The sequence below is a fragment of the Epargyreus clarus genome, unplaced genomic scaffold (assembly GCF_041222505.1).
Source record: "Epargyreus clarus isolate Ecla_fem2 unplaced genomic scaffold, WU_Ecla_fem_2.2 ptg000019l, whole genome shotgun sequence".
Taxonomy (NCBI): domain Eukaryota; kingdom Metazoa; phylum Arthropoda; class Insecta; order Lepidoptera; family Hesperiidae; genus Epargyreus; species Epargyreus clarus.
Window position 1 is genome coordinate 1,243,745 of NW_027332227.1, and position 20,312 is coordinate 1,264,056.

General features: G+C 37.1%; 1 protein-coding gene across 1 annotated transcript in view; it reads right to left on the bottom strand.

The window, feature by feature from the left end:
- The window catches only part of LOC140750234 (uncharacterized), a 60,251-nt gene that overhangs the window by 2,710 nt on the left and 37,229 nt on the right, over nt 1–20,312 (bottom strand). The window contains exons 3-7 of the mRNA XM_073083662.1: nt 14,389–14,532; nt 4,803–4,964; nt 4,201–4,377; nt 3,631–3,753; nt 135–376 (exon numbers count right to left, since the gene is read on the bottom strand). Of these exons, the coding sequence (XP_072939763.1) occupies nt 135–376; nt 3,631–3,753; nt 4,201–4,377; nt 4,803–4,964; nt 14,389–14,532 (848 nt within the window). The remainder of the gene's footprint in view (nt 1–134; nt 377–3,630; nt 3,754–4,200; nt 4,378–4,802; nt 4,965–14,388; nt 14,533–20,312) is intronic.

Below are 20,312 nucleotides of genomic sequence, written 5' to 3' on the forward strand. Positions count from 1 at the left end.
CTCCATATACTTCCTTTTATAGGTATTTTAACTTCTCTGGGAATACACGCATTTCCCTGGACACTTTTTAAAAATGTAGAGTCGAACCACTAAGGGTTCTGCCACGTGTCACTACTTCCGTACATCATACTCACTTCTCTAATCTCACAGACAGCGGGCAGCAGCCCGTCGGTGGAGTTGTTGGGCGAGCGCGGGGAAGGCGCGGGGGGAGCGCGGGCGTCCCGACCGGCGGCCATCTTGTCGTGCAGCTGCGCGAGCCGCATGCTCATCTGCCGCCGCTCCTTCTGCTCCCGCTCGCGCTCCCACCGCTTCGCACTGTACGACCTGATCGACGACGAGCTGCTCTGCACCGAACTTAGACTTGGACGTCGCGAACCTGACCACCACGGTTATATGTTAGAATATTATTGGTATTTATTAATTATCGCCCTATAAGTTCTGTCTGTCCTCCTTGATTATTACACAATTTTGTTAATACCCCGTGATGATGCGACCGTCATCAAATAAATATTGCCAATTTCTTTGAATTTAGGATGCTAAAGAGTTTTACTTGGAAGATAGAATCATCATTAATTTGATCTTGATTGTACAATTTTTAGCTAGGAAAAGTAAGTTAGTAATTAGATAAATCGCATCAATCGCAATTACATACTTAAGTGTGTTAGGTATTTACTGTATTTTTCTTTAGTTTGAATTGAAATACTGATTCACTAAATCTGATTTACATCAAACGGCTACTATAATTGTAAGGTTTGTATCTATTGTAATTATTCAAGTCATCATCATCATATTTATCATCCAAGTCGCTATATCATTCTTCGAGGCCACCAGTTATTACAGATCATGAATACCCAATCTTAAATTTATAAAAATAATCATTACATAAACTGAGTAATTTTGTGTGCCTCTTTCGAAAATCTGTGATTAGTGCAAAAGCATGTATGCACTGTGATTAGGTACATTAAGTCATATTTAAGGTGGTAAAGTTTTCATGAATTGAAGTGTAGACTTTGTTAACATAATTATTAGGTATCTATAGGTTCTGTAAAGTACGATAAAATTACAATCAAGTAAAAATAGTTTCATCTAAGCTTATAACCACAGGCTGTACTTACGATAATCTTAAAACTAAATTCAAAATGTACCTACCATTAATACAAAATATTTAAAAACTTCAATACAATTATATATACTGAAACAAACGAGGCATGGGCAACATGCCACTTTTAGTATTATGTATAATATAAATATATACAAAAATCAACAACCATACTATGTATTGATGTATAGCTCGATATAACAGCCTGTTTGTATTTACATGCTATAGTTACAGTAATTACAAAATTCACAAAAGCTGGTCATCAGAATCCAAAATCTTGTGGAGTATATGTCTGTACAAACACTGAACATGAAGTTACCAAACGTTACATGCAGAGTACACAGGTGTGGACAGTACGGAAGCGTGAAGCATACGTGCTTGGCTTGAAACTGAAGCTCCGGCTCACCTTAGCATTTTCTTAACGTAAAACAATAAGCATTTCAATTAAGGTGCTGTCAGCCTACATTTGTCTTTCCCATTGATCGAATACAACCGTAAGAATTAGAATAGTGGCGGAGCCAGGAAGTTATTAAACGTTTAGCCCAATGTAGTTAATTTTATCTAAGTTATGTCATAAGTTTCATTTTTTTAATCGAATATTGGTAAGATTGTGTTCAGTAACTTTTTTTTCTGTTATAGGAAAGACAAAAATATCATGTTTTTGTTATTGATAAGTAGATTTTTATAATATTTTGCCAATCACCTTACTAAGTTGATCATACTGTAAATGTACTGTTCATGGAATTGAAGAACTGCCTAACTTTGATATTTACATGACGAACTTCTTATTATAAATCGGTTGATTTACAAAATTATATCAATAACTAGATATATTTGATTCTACTTCTACGTGTATTAAGACTGGTTGGTAAACTTTTTAGTCGTGAAAAAAATCGTACCATCATTCTTGAAGCTTGCGTTTATAATATTTATTTAACTTTTTGGACTACCTGTTTCACATTCTGATAGCACCTTAAGCAGTACATGCTTACCATAAGTGTTTGAGTAAGTTTGCAGTTATCGAGGCTGAAGAATATTAATTGTAAGCCTCTACTCTGTGAATTTTATGCTAACTCGAAGCGTATTTTCGTGAAGTAAAAGCGTTAAAAGTACCTGTTATTCATTGAAATATCTGTGTGGTGTAAGGTAAATGCGATCTTCAGTTTCTTAAACAAAACGCTAAGCCGACTGAAAGATAGAAGGAAGGAACAACACAATATGGCCATCTTGCTCGCGCCACGAGAAGAGCGGGAATTGTTCTGCGACTGACAACTTACATATAGGAGCTCTTCTTAAAATTTTGATTCACCTGATTCCAATGGCATTACTTGATTTGGTGTCTCGTCCAGCTGTGCTACGTATTTCAGTAAACTATCTTGGTTCAAGGTTCCTAAGTTTGTCATCTCGTGTATGCTCTCCGAACCTTGAATTGAATTTAATTTCAAATGAAAATTATTTAACGTAGGTTGAGTGTGGATTATGCCACATTTTTATTTTTTTCGTTGAAATGTTATATTTCATGAAATAATAATGTATCGAATCGTAACGATATAGAATTATAGTAAAGATTGCTTAATTTAAATAATACACGTACAAAAAAAGGAAAATAAGACTTGTACATATATATAAAGTCTGTGTGTCTGTCAGTACCTGTTTATATTGCAAGAGGATGTAGAGTTTCAAAAACTTATCGTTAATTTCGTCTGTTCATTAATTTTCCTTTCATATTAAATTAAGTTTCATCCCAAAAATTTTGCAACCTGGCCGAGCGTAACGGAAGCGGGTTTTAGAAACAAATTTGCACACTTAGCGTAGTCGAGTAGCGCACAGTTAGCACATTTGGAGAGACACTTGCGTTGAGCAGTCGCAGACGGTCGCTCCGTGGCCGCTAACACCAAAACGACATCTAACGGACACGAGCGACGTAGTACACACATGCGAACCCAAGCAGACACTCCTCTAATGCCCTATTGAGATACCATCCCTTTGTTCAACAAAGTCGAACTACTTGGACATTGATTAACAACTTTGATTCGAATAATTGGTTATTTGATTCAAGTTAGTTTGTTTTAGTAATAACATGTATTGCTATTTTTTCATTTCGCAAAAAATGAAGACAAATATCAACTATTTTTCTACTGTTAACATTATATATATTTTTTGTGATTTCATAATTGATTTTTATTTGAATTTAAGGAATGATTTTAATACGTTGCTTTTCTTATGTCATCGCTAACAACGTTAACATCAACTTTGATTTCATTTTCATGATCTTTGCTAGATTTTAGCATTTCTTTTTTATGCCATTTTCAACCGCGTTTTGATCATCGCTTCAGCGTATAGGGTTGGGAATCTTGGGCAATAGAGGAGGTCGCGTCGTCCACCGCTCGAACACCGTCGTGCAGTACGGGGCCGGCGGCCGCATACATCATCGGGATCACCTTTGGCGGCGCACACGGGGTGCGCGCCGCCGTCCGTTACGGCCCTCAGGTGGCGCGAGATTAGCAAGATGGCCGCCGAGCGCGCCGCACCTGCCCGCGAGGCCGCGCGCCGCGACTCTCGCCGCGAGCTCGCCTCCAGCTCCAGCGTGCCGGACGTGCACCCGCTGCGCGAGGACGCGCGGGATGACGCGCGGGTTGCGCTCAGCGTTCCTCCTGAAATGTTTATACGATATCTTTAATGTCATTTGTTTTTGTAATTAAAATAGCACCTGATGAACAGACGTCAAGACTCTTCTATTCCCCTCTTGTGCAGCTCATCTAAAATAGAAGAGGACTCCTACAGAATGTTGATTATTGTTGCAATTGCATTAGTACAACGGCGTGGCAAGACTAGCACCAGGTATCCTAATTTAGTTATTCAGCTGTAACCCTCTTTATATCCTATTATTAGACTCCTTGCTACTGGGGAAGACCTGGAGCATACCGACCACACTATACTAAAGCAAATTGGTGGAGGGTATATGAGTTTGTAGCCGACCTGCTTAAATTTCTTCCTACGTTACTTAACAATGTAGACCGGTAATTGGCAGGTGACAGGTGGTGACAGGTAGACTGCAAGTTCGCTACTTTAACTTCCTAAGCAAAAACACTTAAACTCACCAGTGTCATTGAGCGAATAGAGGCAAGGCGGCGTCAAGCGCGCGTCAGCAAGGTGCGCGGGGTGGTACCGTGCGCGGGTGTACAGGTGTAGCACCATGCACAGCAACCCGGCCAGCACGAAGATGCCCGACGCTACGCCCAGCAGCGTCGGCATGTCCGCTGTCAGCAGCACCAGATCTGGAATATCAAAAACATCAGTTAAACACAGTGCTAGCGATTTCAATGTATTGAGTGAGAGTGCAGCTATGTGTTAGGACGTAATGAAGAGCCAATTATGCTGACATTTCAAGCAGAAAGAAGGTAACCGTATTCCGTCTTTTTTCGAAGACATGCTTGACTTGGCAGTTTAAATTGTATCAGGATTTTAACACTTCTTCGCAATACAGCAATAAGCTCTGCTGTTTTCAGATTTGTAGGGTGTGGTGATGGAGACATATTTTCCCGAGGCGTTCCAGCTTAATCCTCAGTGGTAGCGGCGCATCTGTGGCAAATCTCAATTAGGAATATCTAATCCTATCAGGGGTTTATTACAGATGTCCATGGGCGGCAGTAGCCACTTACCAACAGGTGGACTGCATGCTCGTCTGCTACTCATGACTCACCTTCAGTGCAGAAGACGCGATTAGTGGGTCGCGAGTGGCTGGTGCTGTGGTAGCCGGGCTCGCACTGGCAGTACGCGTTGTGGTTGATCTGCACGCACGACGCATGAGGGTCGAACGCGCGACACGTTTGCCTGTAGAAGCACTGCTCGCCCAGTTTCTTCGCTGTAAACATGTTGAAAAGAAAGTCAGTGTCACGCTTTTGTATTTTGATGTGAGTATGAACTCGTATTTTAGTTGGTTCCTTTAGTCTTTCTTTATGACCATCATGAGGTATACTGCGTTACCATTTGGTATTTATGTCGCAGCCCTGTAGCTTGACCCGCCATTTAATTAACAGCCTAGGCTCTTAATTACATGGTGCGTTCATCTTGCTTCTAAAATATTATGTATTACCTGAGAATCACAGTTTCAGCGCAAGTTGAAACTAATATTTTAATGACTAGGCTAGGCCACTTAAACGTTTTTGATGCAAATCGCTTTAATATTATATGTGTTTTTCAGGAAGCTGCTTTTACGGCGCCGTTTATTAACGAGGCTAGGCTGTAAATTTAACGGCTAGTTAAGCTATTTGGCTGCGACATTTATATTACTTACAAATGTTTTGGTTAAAAGTGACGTCAAAAATTACTTAATTATTAACTTAATTAATGTTTAATTTCGAATATGTGTAATGTGTAAACTTTGCCTTTGGGATTTAATAAACAAAACCTTTGATAAAGTTGATAAGTGGCACAATTAAGGGCTATATGTTCGAAATGGGTGTGGTCGCGGTGCCGCCACCTGACAGTTGATTTATGGAAAGTTCAACAACCCCTAAATTAATTGTTGGTAAGTGTTCAAGTTCATACACTTAAAGACGTGTAGAAATTTTCCGCAGTCATTCGATCTAATAACCAGCTCGTGTGAAGCTTTACATTAAAGTAGTATTTGGAGGGCTGTGTGGTTAGGGGTTTGGATCCGCGGGCACGCATCTCTGATTTTTCGAAATTATATGTAATGCGTAAATATATGTACTTATATGTAATGCTTTTACGGTGAAGAAATATATAGCGACTAAACAAACATGCCTGATCGCAATTAGCTAGTGTGTTGATTTTTTAATTATATTTAAAGCTTTCTCATTATGAGATGTGATCGGTGTCTAGTAGTCGGATAAATTGGTTGACTTTACACTCCTTTGAAAACGTTTTTATAAAGAACGTCCAAGTGCCTGAGAGTTATTTAAAAATTCTCTTAATTTTTCCTTCAACCCTAAAGCATTTGATAATTAATTTCTAACACGTAACTTTGAAATATAAGTGGTGCCGGGGATTCATACGGCAGATCCTCGATTAAGACGCCTCTGTTGCTATTTTGCTATTCGTAATATGTTTAGCTAAAACTTTAAGACCGTACTCTATTGCATAGTTGAAGTAAGTTGGCAGCATGACAAATTTCAAGCTTAAGCTAAGCACGACCCCCTGGTGTGTCATATCGTCCGGAAATAAACACTACAAAGTGGTCTGTCGCGTGCGATAAAACTAATTGTAGCTAACCCTGGCAACTCTTCCGAACAGCTAATGTTGTCAAGGCAATCGTTTTTCTTGCACCAGTAAGGAGGATTTAAAATAAATCTTGTTTCCGGTAATGTATTTGGCTCCGTTTGACTACATGGATCTTTGCGGACAGGATTATATTATTCTACATAGTAAATAATCTTTGAACAGTGTAGAGCCCTTTGTGGTCGACTTCAGAGGCAGTAGCGACACACTTATTTCTGCCTAATAACAACAGTGTTAAACGATGCTGTGTTCTGTTTTGAAGGGTGTGGTAAGGGAGTCCTACTTATCCGAGGTGTTCCAACTTAGTCCTCAGGGGTAGCAGGCAAGGAAGATTTCCGTAGCCATCAGATAAAAAACCAGATTTACAGTTGAAAGGAGGGCTACTCTTGTCAACCTCAGATAGGAAACTATTCTCATCTGGGATTAGTTTCAAATGTCCTTGTGCGGCAGAAGCCACTTCCTATTAGGTTTACAGCATACTCGTTTTCTTCTTCAATCTAATAAAAAAGAAAACAATATTTTGACACGCACGGCTCGTGTCTGCGCGGCTGTGTTACGGAGATATGAATAAACATTGTGTTGGAGGGTTTTTATCTGCCACGGTACGAGTCTGTTGTACATAAATGAACCCTTTTGGTTGTTAATTATCTTTTACTAGATATATATTTAGATAAGCTCGACAAATATGTTTTCGGAAGGAATCATAACTATTTTTATAACATAGGAGTAGCAGACAAGCAGTCCACCTGATGGTAAGTAACTACTGTCGCCGATGTACTCGTACATATGTAATCAATCCCATATAAGATTAGATTTTAGCTAACTGAGGTCAGAAACAGATGCGCTTCTACCTCTAAGGACTAAGCTGAAATTCCTTGAAAATGTATGTCTCATGTATAACATCCTTCAAACCAGAACACAGTAGCATTTAACACAGCTGTTAGTACCCAGAAAGTAAAGTATATAAATATAATGTAGATATTGTAACGTTTTGTGAAAATTGCGATCGTCGCACTGCGTCGGTGGCGAAGTGCGAAGTTATTTAACGGCTTTCCCACTACCGGCTATTGGGTAATAACTTTACAGCTTTGAGCGGAAACTAATAGTCAGTCAAAAAGTATTTTGTGAAAAATAAGCCATACAGAGCTTTATTAATTTTGTTAAGCTGTCCATATATTTTAGGTTGGTGTAGTTTGGAAATCGTTTTTTTAAAGCAGATAGAATAACGTTGTTTTAACGAAAAAATACTTTTTACATATAAAATATTGCTTTAATTCCATAATTTATATAAAATAGAAAGTTCTATTACCAATTTATAACTTCCGTGTAAAACTAAATAAAATGTAAGGTGGTTGGTCCTTCGTAGTACTGCTGTAATAGGCAATAATAGTGTTAAGTGCTACTGTATTTTTAGGAGTATAGGTACCTAAGTGTGATACATTACATATGTGATAAGATTGCACGAGGCATTCCCATTTAGTTCTTAGGAGGAGCAATGCATCTGTGGCCGAACTTAGCTTAGACTTTAATCCTTTCTGTGGTCGATTACATATTATATTCAATTGTCCATGGACGATAATGGTATCACTTATACTATACTGAATGCTCGTTACTTTAATTACATAAAACTGTAATATTATGAAATAAAGACATTAACGCGAAGTCGCTTAAAAACTTCAGTCCAAGTGTATAAAGACAAACGACGTTAGCAGAAAGGGGATATTGAGTCATTACTGAAAGTTAACCGCTAAAAGCTATAATTTCGTCGGTGCCGTCATGTACTCGTAGACTGCATCAGTGAACGTCACCGCTTTGTGCACTACACACCCCGTTACCTCGGTATTTGCGTCATTACCGGGGAATAATATCGACGATCTGTGATTTAATGCGATAAGGATTTTACATTTTTAGGGTTTTTACATTTTTAGGGTTTCGTAGTGCAAGGGATAAACCCTTATTATTTAGAGTCTGCTGTTTATCCGTTTGTCAAGCATTAGTTAGCAATCCTTAATAACTTCAATCTTTTACGGTTCCAGAGATAGTACCCCATCTCTTGAATCGTAATAGATTGAAGTTATTAAGGATTGCTAACTAATGCTTTAATAATAATTAATCTATCCAATGTTTTATCAACATTTGACAATTTTTCAAACTAAACATTGTCAAATTTCGACGTTTATATGTAAAAATTGGACAGATTTATTATAAATATTGGATGTACGTAAGCGAGCTTACGTACGTCCTAAGTACTAAGCATTCCAACTTAGTCAAGTTGGATTGCTTCCTATAAAGTCCCTCTTACTTACCGCGTCCTTGAAACCACAATACAACGGAGCTGTATGTAGATTATTATTCATTAATGTTATTATCGTGTATTTAAGTCAGTCTGTTTCCAGTTCCATAAACCTTATGAATTTCATTAACGCTTATAGAGTCGTTGTCGCAACATTTACATAATACCCGTTTACAAATTGTGTGTTTATAGAGAACATTACTCAGATAGTATTATATTCTTGTTTTCGTATTCCTTTTGCATATCTCTATTGTAAATATGTAGTTACATACATAAGTACTTAGATTACTGTATAATATAATAAGTGGCAAAGGACCACGTAATCTACTTGATGGTAAGTGGTTACTGCCGCTCATGGACATCAATACTCAACCCCAGATAAGACAAAATGCGCTGCTACTCCTGAGGAGTAAGTTCGAACGCTTTAGAAAAGCAAAAAGCCTAAGAAAGCAGAACACAGCAGCGATTAACATTGATGCCATAAGGCAGAAGGTAGGTTTGGCGGTGGTGTCCAAGAAGAAACACAAAGGATTCTACCAACTCAGATACATTCTTCCACTCTAAATATTAGTTTCAAAATCAGTTCCTTAATTCTTTATTAATTGACTAGAAGTAACAAACAACCACGTCTTAATAACGAAGAAATCTGCCATTTTGTTCCTTAAGATAACAATAAAAAAATGGTACTAACAAACGCTCAGAGACCTTAATTTCCAGTCGGGTTCCATAATATAACTGACCACAACTACTTCCTTTGAGATATTACGCACCCCGCTACCTCTATGGTTGTTCCACGATACTTTGTTCTTATTTTACCCACCTATTTTAGCTCTACTTTGTTCGTAATTTAACGACCACAAAAGCTCAAATTTCTTACTCAGGACTGTTTAGAAAGAGCTTTGTTCTTAAAAAGGTGTCACAAAATACTCGTTTTCGATAGAAATATGTTATATTTTTTATTTATGTATTGAATATTAGAATGCGCTATATTTATTAAATCTTGGTTACAGTTATTGTTTTATTTACAAAAATGTATAAACTTTTGTAACTAATACTTAAAATGTATTTTATTAAAGTTCTAGACACTAAAATCCTGATGGTAATAGATGACTGCCACGCAGGGAAATCTGTACTCAATTCTAAATATGAATTCAGTCCTATCTGAAGTCTAACCAATGACTATGAAACGCTTCATGCAAGTTAATATGTTTTACCACATCCTTGAAATCGTAGGTACCACTATAGTCAAATCACACAGAATTCTATAATCAAACTATACCAACTACGTAACAACCAATGTCGTGTTTGTTATTCCACCCCATTTTATTTTCGTTCTAGAGCAAGATCGCTGTGATAGCTCAAAAAAGCTCGTGAAAAAGTTTCAGTTATCTAATCTCTGCAACTGCACGCTATAAAACTTTAGTGTCTGTCGCGTTTTTAGCGGCACTGCAGTAATAGAACTATTAAATAAATCCGCTTGTCGCCATAAATCGACTTCCGAAGCCATTTTAAGCTTACTTTGATATGTAACTTAGAGTCGAGTAAGTTTTCAATGCATTTAACGGTATTTTGAAGCGTGAAATTCCTAGTTTATGGAGAATTGGTTTGAGTTATGCGAGTGTTCCGTATCAGCGGTCAGATTTAAAGGAATTTTGCGTCTTTGAAATGAATTGGTGCAACTAAAGTGGGTTGGAATTGGAACTGTGATCATATTAGGTAATATTTTACGTCCATGGAAATAAATAAAATTGAAGTTTTATTATGTGATTTTAAAATAACTGCATTTTTCTAAGTTATAAAATATATACAAATAACAATAACATAAGATTTAGGCTCGACAATCATGACAGCGGTGTATTGTCGCAACCGTAACATCAACAACGCCGTAGCACGTAGAGCTGAGCTGAGCTACGTAGAGAGCGAAAGAACAGCAAAAATAATTTTCCTGAGTACAAACGAACAACTAACTAGTTATTTTAAAATAAAATTTTCTAGTTTATTAGAAAAGTTTACAACTGTACCTTTAAATCGATTAATAGATGTAATTTCGATAATTATGAACAAACCTTTCTACATGTTAATAATTCTAGCTAAATCTTATTTAAAATTAAATAGGTGTGAATTGACGACCCGCGTGGCTGAGCGGTCACCATACCGGTCTGACGCGCAGTGGGTCCCGGGTTCGATCCCCGGCCAGACAGATATCTAAATGATGAGTTTAGGTTTCTGTTTCTGGGTCTGGGTGTTTGTGTATTTGTCTCTGTGTGTGTCCATAGCGTCCACGATACAGAGAATCCTAGTGTGGGGTTGTGAGTGTAGAAAGCGTTTATTTATTATTATTATTTATTATAAGTAATGTTACAGGGAACTCGTAAATTAATTTTAGGTGCCGTACCCTCGATTATACGTATTGCTTTCACACTGTCCGCCGTGATATAGGTCACGATGAAGTGGTCCCGTGTCCCCGCACCGCTGGAGACCACGGCCCACTAATTGAGCCGCTTTCGACCGAACTAGGCTACCGTAACGCCTCCACCAATAAATATTCGTTACGTGTTTGCGAAAATGAAATCGTTCCTAACTCTTAAATAGTTGATATCTTCCAAAATTGTAGGTTTGTTCTATATAAAACACATTATTCACTTGACTTAACTAAAAAGCAGTGATAGTATAATGATTAAGAAACTCAGGCTCTTGATAGATGGGTCCGAGGTTCAAATCCCAGACACGCATTTTTAAAGTTATGTGAATAAGAATAAGAAATTAATTGTCGCTTGCTAAAACGGTGAAGGAAAACACCGTGAGGAAACGTGAATGCCGGAAAAAAATTTAAAAAAAGTTTTCAAATGTATATGAAGTCTACCAATTCGTACATGGCCAGCGCGATGTACATAATACTTTCATTCTAAGAAGAGATCCGTGCTCAGTGGAGGGACGGTAATGGGTTGATGATGTCAATTATGATGATGACGTACTTGACTGTATATAAACGTCGATAAAATCGATGCATATTGTCATGTGTAGATATTTCATTAGCATCAGTTGTTCAAGTTAGAACGACCTTATGTGAATGGATAAATAACCTATTTCCTAGACATTACTATACGTTGAGTATTTGCTATGACGTCGAAATGAAATTTGAAATCCAAGAATTCTATTCGTCTTTCGTCTCAAACTAAGAAAAACAATCTTATTGAACAAGGTTGAAAGCAAGCTGAACATCTGTTCGGACGAGCGCCAGCGAATTTATAAGTAGACAGAAACCTTGTAATAATATAACTATAACAAGATAAATGATTGTTACATTATATTTACTTCATTAAAAAATAAACCTGTAATATATCTATAAAACTTAATACATTTCTTTTTGTTTCTCTTCCTGAATGGTTGAACCGATTGGATTTGAGTTTTATGAATAATTTAAGTTATTGAAGCACTTTCTAGAAGTGAAATAGTCTACGTTTTTTCAAGACGCATAAATGTATGAAATGGCAGACAGCGTTAATTACTAAGATGGTCCCTTAGGCAGGCTTTAGTAAGCGGAAAAATCAACTGTTTCGTATCATATTATGTATTAATGTACCTATAGGTACCGGTACCTATAGTGGTACCTATACCAGTATCTATAGGGCGATGTTACTGTCTTGTGACAAAGAAAAACAGCAAACCATCTAAAATATTTAATCACTATTTTAACCCAAAAAGATAAAACATTATTATGTACAATTTATTAAACATGTGAATATTGTCTCTGAAGTAATCAGTCGTGTTACGAAAAAAAATAAATATGTAATCAATTTTATTACGACAACCAATCGGTGTTCCGAAGAGTATCGTATGACTGCTTTATGTGATTTGCCGCCGGCTACTAATATTTATATTCGAAAAGAAATGGTATTCTTTGTTTTCTTTGAAACCATTTCCTTTGTTTATGTTTGTATAACCAGGAAATTAATTTATACAAAAATCCAACATAAATATGTACTCAATAAAATCTTGGAATATTAAAGTACTTTCAACATTGACAGTATCGTAGACAAGGTTAGGAGCCTTCAGGGCCATGTTAAAGAGACCTTCGTGGTTTAAATGCAGTGGCATATCATTCCCCCATTTATGCATAACAGTATTATTGAGCGCTAGATTTAAATGCATTACACGAGTGTAAACCTCAGAGATGACACTAATCATTGTTTGGTTTGATTATAGATATCAATTGGCAGTAATAGTTTATATTAAGTAAATTGCATGTTCATTTGTTAGAAAGAGTTAAGGCAGGGACGTTGTCATAACACACTCGTAACTTATTAGTGCACGTTTAAAATCTTGAATAAAAGTATAGATAATTTAGATATCCAAGAGACGTTACATAGCAAGCACTGTGTGGTTTGATTAAGTAAATCAAAATATATAAAATATAAAAATATATGGATAAAATATGAAACTTGCAAGGTTTAATACCCAGTGCTTTTAGTACATTTGCGAGTTCGAACTGTAAAAAATAAAACTCATTGGCGCAGTAAAAATGTAGACGAGTTTCCGACGCTAGTTTCAGTTTTAATGTGAAAATTCTTGAACTTAATTAGCTATGCTCAAAGCTGCAGATGCAAATTTTCGTATTTTAAGCATATTTTAAAGCTTAGACATATTTAATGATAATTGTATTTTTATTCGTATAAACGACCTTCGTAGCGCGTTTCTGCCTGCATCTGTCGCGGTGTTAGTAAGAAAGAGAATTATTTTCACTCTTATAACCCCCACAATCACATATTGATATTCTGTCTTGAGTGCCATGGACATTCCCAAACACACACATACATACAATGAAACAAAAATTTAGACCCAGAACTGAAATCTTAATACTTTACATATCTGCCTGGCTAGGGATCAAACCCTGAAACCTTGCCGTTGATTGTAATGCTTTATGCATAGTGCTTGAAAATCACTTTTGTGAAAAATTGTGTCTTATGTAAAAAAAACATTTTCTAGATAATACTACAATGTTGCAAGAAATAGTCGAAAAATTCAAATCAGGATTTTATCTTTCGGTATAACTCGGTAAACCTAGTGTGAACTACACGGAGAACTAGCTTGAGCGTACTTAATCCCTCGGTAACGGTTATAACCCTAGTTAGCTAGCTTAGCTATGTCGCTGACTATTTTGTCATAACATTTAGGTAAATTGCCAGTTAGATGTTAATATTACAATTACACTTAGTCTTGCAGTCTGTTAGTGGTCTTGGAAGTCTGAGTATTGCCTTAGGTGCATTATTCTTTAAGGAGTAAATTAAAATACTTTATATTTTGTGTCTTTGCCTATCCTACTAACAAAAACACTGCGCTGCTGTAATTACGCGGAACAGCTGTGGTGGTGGTGCCATAAGAGTCAAACCAAGATAATCAACAATTTTAAAACTGTATAGGACGTAAAATCCGAAATTTCGTACGATGCTACGGATACGGATTACGAGGTCTTAGCCAGTATATGAAATATCCGAATTTCCACTCACAATTTCTTGAACATATTCTAAAGGAGCAGTGGTGAGGTGGCTTAATATGGTGAGGTGCAGTGACAAGGAGGTTGAGGCGAAGAGAGGAGATTGTAATTCAGTGGAGCCGTCATTCTAATTTAATTATTAGAGACAATATTTTGTTGGTACTCGTATAAAAGATTTATTAAAACTATCCTTTCCTTTAACTATTTATTCTTTTATATGCTCAAGAAATGTAGTGTCATAGTAAGTAGTATACTTACGTTTAGCGCATCCCCTAGCGGGTCCGAGCACGACGGGGTGCTTGGGGTTGCACTGGCAGGTGCCGGTCGTGGGCTCGCAGTACACGTGGACCAGCTTCGGGTTGCACGTGAACTCGCACGGGGAGCCCAGGTACATGCCCTTCTCTGAAACAAAGCGGATTGGGAATTATTTATCACTTGCTATAACGGTGAAATCAATCATTGTGAAGGCATCAAGAAGGTAGTGGAACCCATTGTGGTTACACTCGGGAAGCACCATCGTCACACCAATTTCTGCCTAATACGCTTCTGTTTGGATGGTTTGGTAAGACAGATATATTTTTTCGAGGTGTTTCACTAATTCCTCAGGGGTAACGGGCGGGCAGTCTACCAATACGCACTTGGCCAGCGCGGTAGACTATGGCCTAATCCTTCTCATTCTGAGAGGAGACCCGTGCCCAGCAGTGGGACAGTAATGGGTTGTTGAAGAAGAAGAAGAAGAACGGGCGGCAATACCCATTTACCATCAAGTTGTTTGCTACTTCTATACTTTAAAAACACAGCTGAAGGAAAACCATAGGTACGCCGAGTTCTTTAAAAATTGGCTATGACAGAAAATCGGAAGAACGCAAAAGTAGTCTTATTAGGGTTGCGTTTTTGTTTTGTTTACGGAATACTAAAAATGTTTTCAAAAGCAATCAATTCAGATCCGTGGAAATCTGGATCAGTTGTACACAAATCATTTTAAGCGTTAGGTATTTTAAACGTTAGCATTCGCTAATAAGTTATATAATATGGAGCTAATGGTTACATAATCACACGACCACAACCCGCGACGCAAGGCCGAATTCTAAAATATTTGGACATTTGGCCTAGTCCACATAACGGCACATACTGAAATTTACATAAACCGTGAAATTTCTATGCTTTATTCAAGGTGGTGGGTATGTTCCGTGTTGACGGCGGATGTAGAAACATAAGAACCTTTTTTATAATATAGGAGTAGCAGACGAGCAGTGGCAGCACGAGGTGGACATGCAGTGGACTGCATGTCCACCTGATGGTAAGTGGCTACTGCCGCCCATGAACATCTGTAATCAACCCCAGATAGGATTAGATATTCCTACCTAAGGTCGGCCACAGATGCGCCGCTAGCCCTGATGACTAAGCTGGAACGCATCGGAAAAGTCTGTCTCCCTTACCACACCTTTCAAACCGGAACACAGCAGCGCCTAACACTGCTGTTATTAGGTAGAAATAGGGGTGGCGGTGGTGTTGCCGGAGTCGAACCACAAAGGGTTCTACCACTTTCAATGCCACCTGCGCTTACTGCCGGCACGGCATGGTAAGGGACTATTTATGCGACAAATAGTATTATAACATAACAGTACGAGAATAAAATTTAAAACTGTATCCACGGTATGTCCTAGCATACCGTATCCTTGTTCTTTACCAAAGACGATCATCATACAAATTTTAATTATACCTTAATATTGCTAAGTTGCACGTTCATTCCTACAAAAATCTCCTGGGGTGCCGTGCCGACGGTGACCGTAAGTCCTTACCGACACACACTCCGCAACCGACGGCATCAAAGCCAAAACGTTACTTTACAAAATGTTAAATCAAATCTTTTTTATCTACATATATTGAAGGCATCAGACACGGTTCGTGTCGTGGCAGACAGTCTCATATTTTTGTATACAATAAATTGACAGGCAAGACTGCATTAGGGTTGTTATAAATACGTCTGTTACACAATTAAGAAATAAGGCAATTGCCTGGTATAACGAGGCATCTTCGAAGTTATTAACTTAAGACTTTCCTATAGGTACTTAGAAACAATCTAGGACTTCAACTGAAAAGCCACAAGGTTAAGTAACCATCAAACATCGATTGATTTTATTAACCTTCAAACTAGAATATTCAAGAAAATATTAAGCAAGACATTTTACCTTCAAAATAATTTTTAATGTTTTAAAATGGTTTTAAAACTCAATTTTATCGAGGAACATCGCTCAGTGAAGGCAATGTTCATACTTCCAGTTCCGGACAAACAATTCTTAGCCTTGGATAAAAGAATATTGGATAAGAAGATAAGATTTACCTACTACACTGCTATTAATAGCAGAATATTAGTAAAACGCTTTAGTAATCGTAGTAATAGTAGTTTTAGTAGTCAATTTTAAATAGGAATTACATATCAATTATCTAAATTGTTTATGTATTTCGTTACCCATATTGGTAACTATATTAAGTTTATTATAGACTATCCGTCCTTCTACTACACATATTTTCAATATCCGGACTCTATGATTATCTCTCTATGAACTCTTTAGTCTCTATAGTTAACCCTACAAATAAAAGCTCAACACAGATACCTACTGTTTAATGAAAAAAAATAGGACAAAATGGTGCCACTGTCATTACTTTCCCTAAACTTTTCATCCATAAACATAAGACTGAAAAATCAATGTTTTCCTTTGAACTAAGTATCGGTTTTCGGAAACCGATACTTCATTGAACGCTCCAACTTTCACGGTCATCCACAAAGGCCGTGTCTCCACAGCTCTCAAGATTAATTGATATTTCAACCTCTTCACCGTCTTGTTAATTGTTGCTAGCGGTAAATTGATCACGTTTACACCTTGCCAAGTCAAGCTCTAAGGTTTGTCGTGTCCTTCGAGGTTTGATTGAAAAGTTCGATGTTTCAAATACATGTTTCGTAACCTTTGCCTTCCATGTAAATTAATCGCCGTATGGTTATAAATTAAGATTTCATTTGTAGTTCGATTGTAGCGGGACCACATTGACCTTTATTTCTGACTTCAAGCAGCTGAATGCTTCTGCTGTAGATTTCTTTAATGGGAACAATTCCTAAATCAGTCTTACTTTTTTATATATTAAAGGTTTGGGATGTCCCAATATAATCTGACAGCAACGTATCTGTGATCGACTGTATGCTGCTACTATCCTATTTAGTTTTTGTTACAGATTTTCACAAAACTTATGGACCATGGAAGAAAATTGCATGTTTTTAATTGTTTTATAAAGTTTGTCTTTGCTGCTGTTAAAATGTTGATATTTTAGCGTCTTGTTAATTGTTTCTTGCTGTACTTATATTGATCACTTTTAAAACTTGCAAAGTCATGAACACTGAGGTGTTTTACCGTTTCCTTGGAGATTATATTGAGAAATAGTTCGTTGTTTCCAATACTTGTTTCATAAACTTTATCAGACTCTGTTCTGAACTAACTGATATATTGAAAGTTATAAGGTTAAGGGATATTAAAGTGATTGACTCTTTGTAGTTTAACTGTAGAAAACTACATTGACCTTTATTTCTGCCTCAAAACAGCAGTGTGGGCGCTGCTATACTTCTGTTTGTGGGAACACCTTCGTAAGCAGATTTTTTTATCTAGCTCTAAAATGGGTTGTGCCAAGTTCGATAGCAATGCAATAGTGTCAGGCCTGATGTAGGTCTCATATACGACTATTGTTTGCTCAAAATACAATAATTCATTTAACTAAGAGCTAAGTAATCAATTAAAAATACTTACCTCTTTTCTTTTACTACCATTCATTCTTTGGTAATAGTAGATATCAATAAGGGTTAAACTCGGTCAAGTTATTGTATTTGGGTCTTTTTAGATCCATTGTTATAAATAAAAGCCGTACACATCAGTACTACACATTTTGTTAAAGTTAAATAGTAAAATGGATTGAAGAAACAACAACAAACGACAACGAACACCTAGATAGTAATCCCTTAAGAAGCGTGACACCCTTTACTCAATTGACCTAGATTTTTTGTTAGTTAGATTTTAAATTATCTTTGACCTAGTTACCTAGTCTTGCTAATTTACAACAAGAAAACCTTTACAAACGACTTGAATGATGAATGAACGGTGTTCAATATTTGCACAGAAAATGGCATGAATGCTTAATAACAATCCAACAACTAAATCGATTCTGCGATAATAAAAGGTTGTTAGGGAAGAAAAATTAAATAGTTAAGCATTGAAGCAAGTATGTAGCGTTGCGGTTTGTGACAGCTACATATCAGTCTTGAATGGAGAATAGGTGATCAATTGTGGCTAAATTTTCGTGTCTATCCTGATTAGCTATCAGCCCCTGTTTCTATCGCTAAATGACAAAAGCTGCCAGCCTCTGTTTCTATTGCTGAATGGCAAAAGATGTCAGCCCCTGTTTCTATCGCTGAATGGCAAAAACTGTAAGCCCCTGTTTCTAACACTGAATGACAAAAGCTGTCAGCCGCTCTTTTTATCACTGAATAGCTATCGTTAAACTTAGTTCAGGTTTTAAAAATCTTCGAGAAAGATTGGAATCTAATCGCTGTTATTTTTCGAACAATTCGTAAAGTATGCCTTTTGGGGGAAAATCGTACCAATAATGTAATAAAATGTGCTTGCAGTTATATTGTGTTCCGTAAAATCTAAAAAATATATGTATAATATTTTAATGGCCTCTTTGCAGCACTCGTAGGACATCTGTAGAACTTTTTAAATCATACATCATTCGTAAGTGGATCTCTAAGTTAGTAGCACTAAAGCTCATGTGCCATAACAGTAAAGCAAATTGCCGGCAATTAACGTACATATCACGCATTCCTACCATTACGTGTTAACTGGGTTAACTACCTGTCCACGGCGCCCTTGTTACCCTTGCTGCCACCCTCAATCATATTTAAATGATTGTTTTAAAATTTATGTTTTCTGAAATTGGCGTAGGAAATGAGCATGCTATGCATCAGATTGTAAGTGATTATTTCTGTTTATATACATTTTTTGTCATTTGTCAACTACAAAGAGGATTGTTCTACCTGAGTTCGGCCACCGATGCGTTGCTAGTCTTATTAGTCATCAAGGATAAGGGTTGGAATGTCTTGTGTAAGTATCTCTCTAACCACTCTTTATAAAAATGCAGCAGCGTTTAACATTGCCGGAAATACCACCGGATTCGAATTACAAAGGAACTTTTAAATATGGCTCGTAACTGAACTTCTTAACAATTCTTTAACATTCTTCAGCAATTTTGTTAAATCAGAAAATAATGCAAACACGCAGGCGGAAAGCGGATAACAATATCAAATGATATGGCCACACATGGTGCACTAAAATTGAGTTTAGGTATCCATTATTGAATCGGATTGATTGTAATTTCAAATCTCATCAAGTACTACATACAAGATCTATCGATGTACATACAAGATCGTGTAAGGCTTAGCTCGCACTACGATTATGCTCGCGCGTTTAACTGCAAGCCTGAAACCGAAAAAAATGTAACACATTGTTTTCTGTACAAGTGCACGCACTAGTGACTTTTTTCAGTGACTGATTTAAAAACGTAAATTGTTATATTTCGATTTCGGCAAGCGCGTTTTTTTGTGTCACATAATAATATTATGGTGGCGCACGTATTGCGTTTAGCCGCATTCGGTTTTTTCTTTCGGTCTCAATGGGCGAGCGGTAAAACTAACGCCACATATTGTTCGCTAGCAATCCAGGATGGTACTGAAATAAAATTAAGCCAAAAGCCAACTGCAGTGCGTGTTCGTAAGCGTTTTTGCGTTTTCAGGTATTTCTATTCCGCTTGAGTTTTATCATAGTGCGTAATAAGCCTAAGCCTAAAGTTTACAACGCACTGCGTTGCTGTTTAGTGTTTACGTTTTTTAAATTAGTCACTGAATAAAGTCACTAGTGCGTGCACTTGTAAGTGAAGCAATGTGTTACATTTTTTTGCAGTTTAAGTTTGCGGTTAAACGCGCGCGTTTTATCGTAGTGCGTGCTAAGCCTAAGGTCGGATCTCTATTACTCGTATTATTCCGCAAATCCGTTGTCACCTTGAACGAGTATTTGATGAAATTTACGAGTATGCGATTTTCTTAGTAATAAATTTGGTTTTGAATACGTGAATGTGAAGGC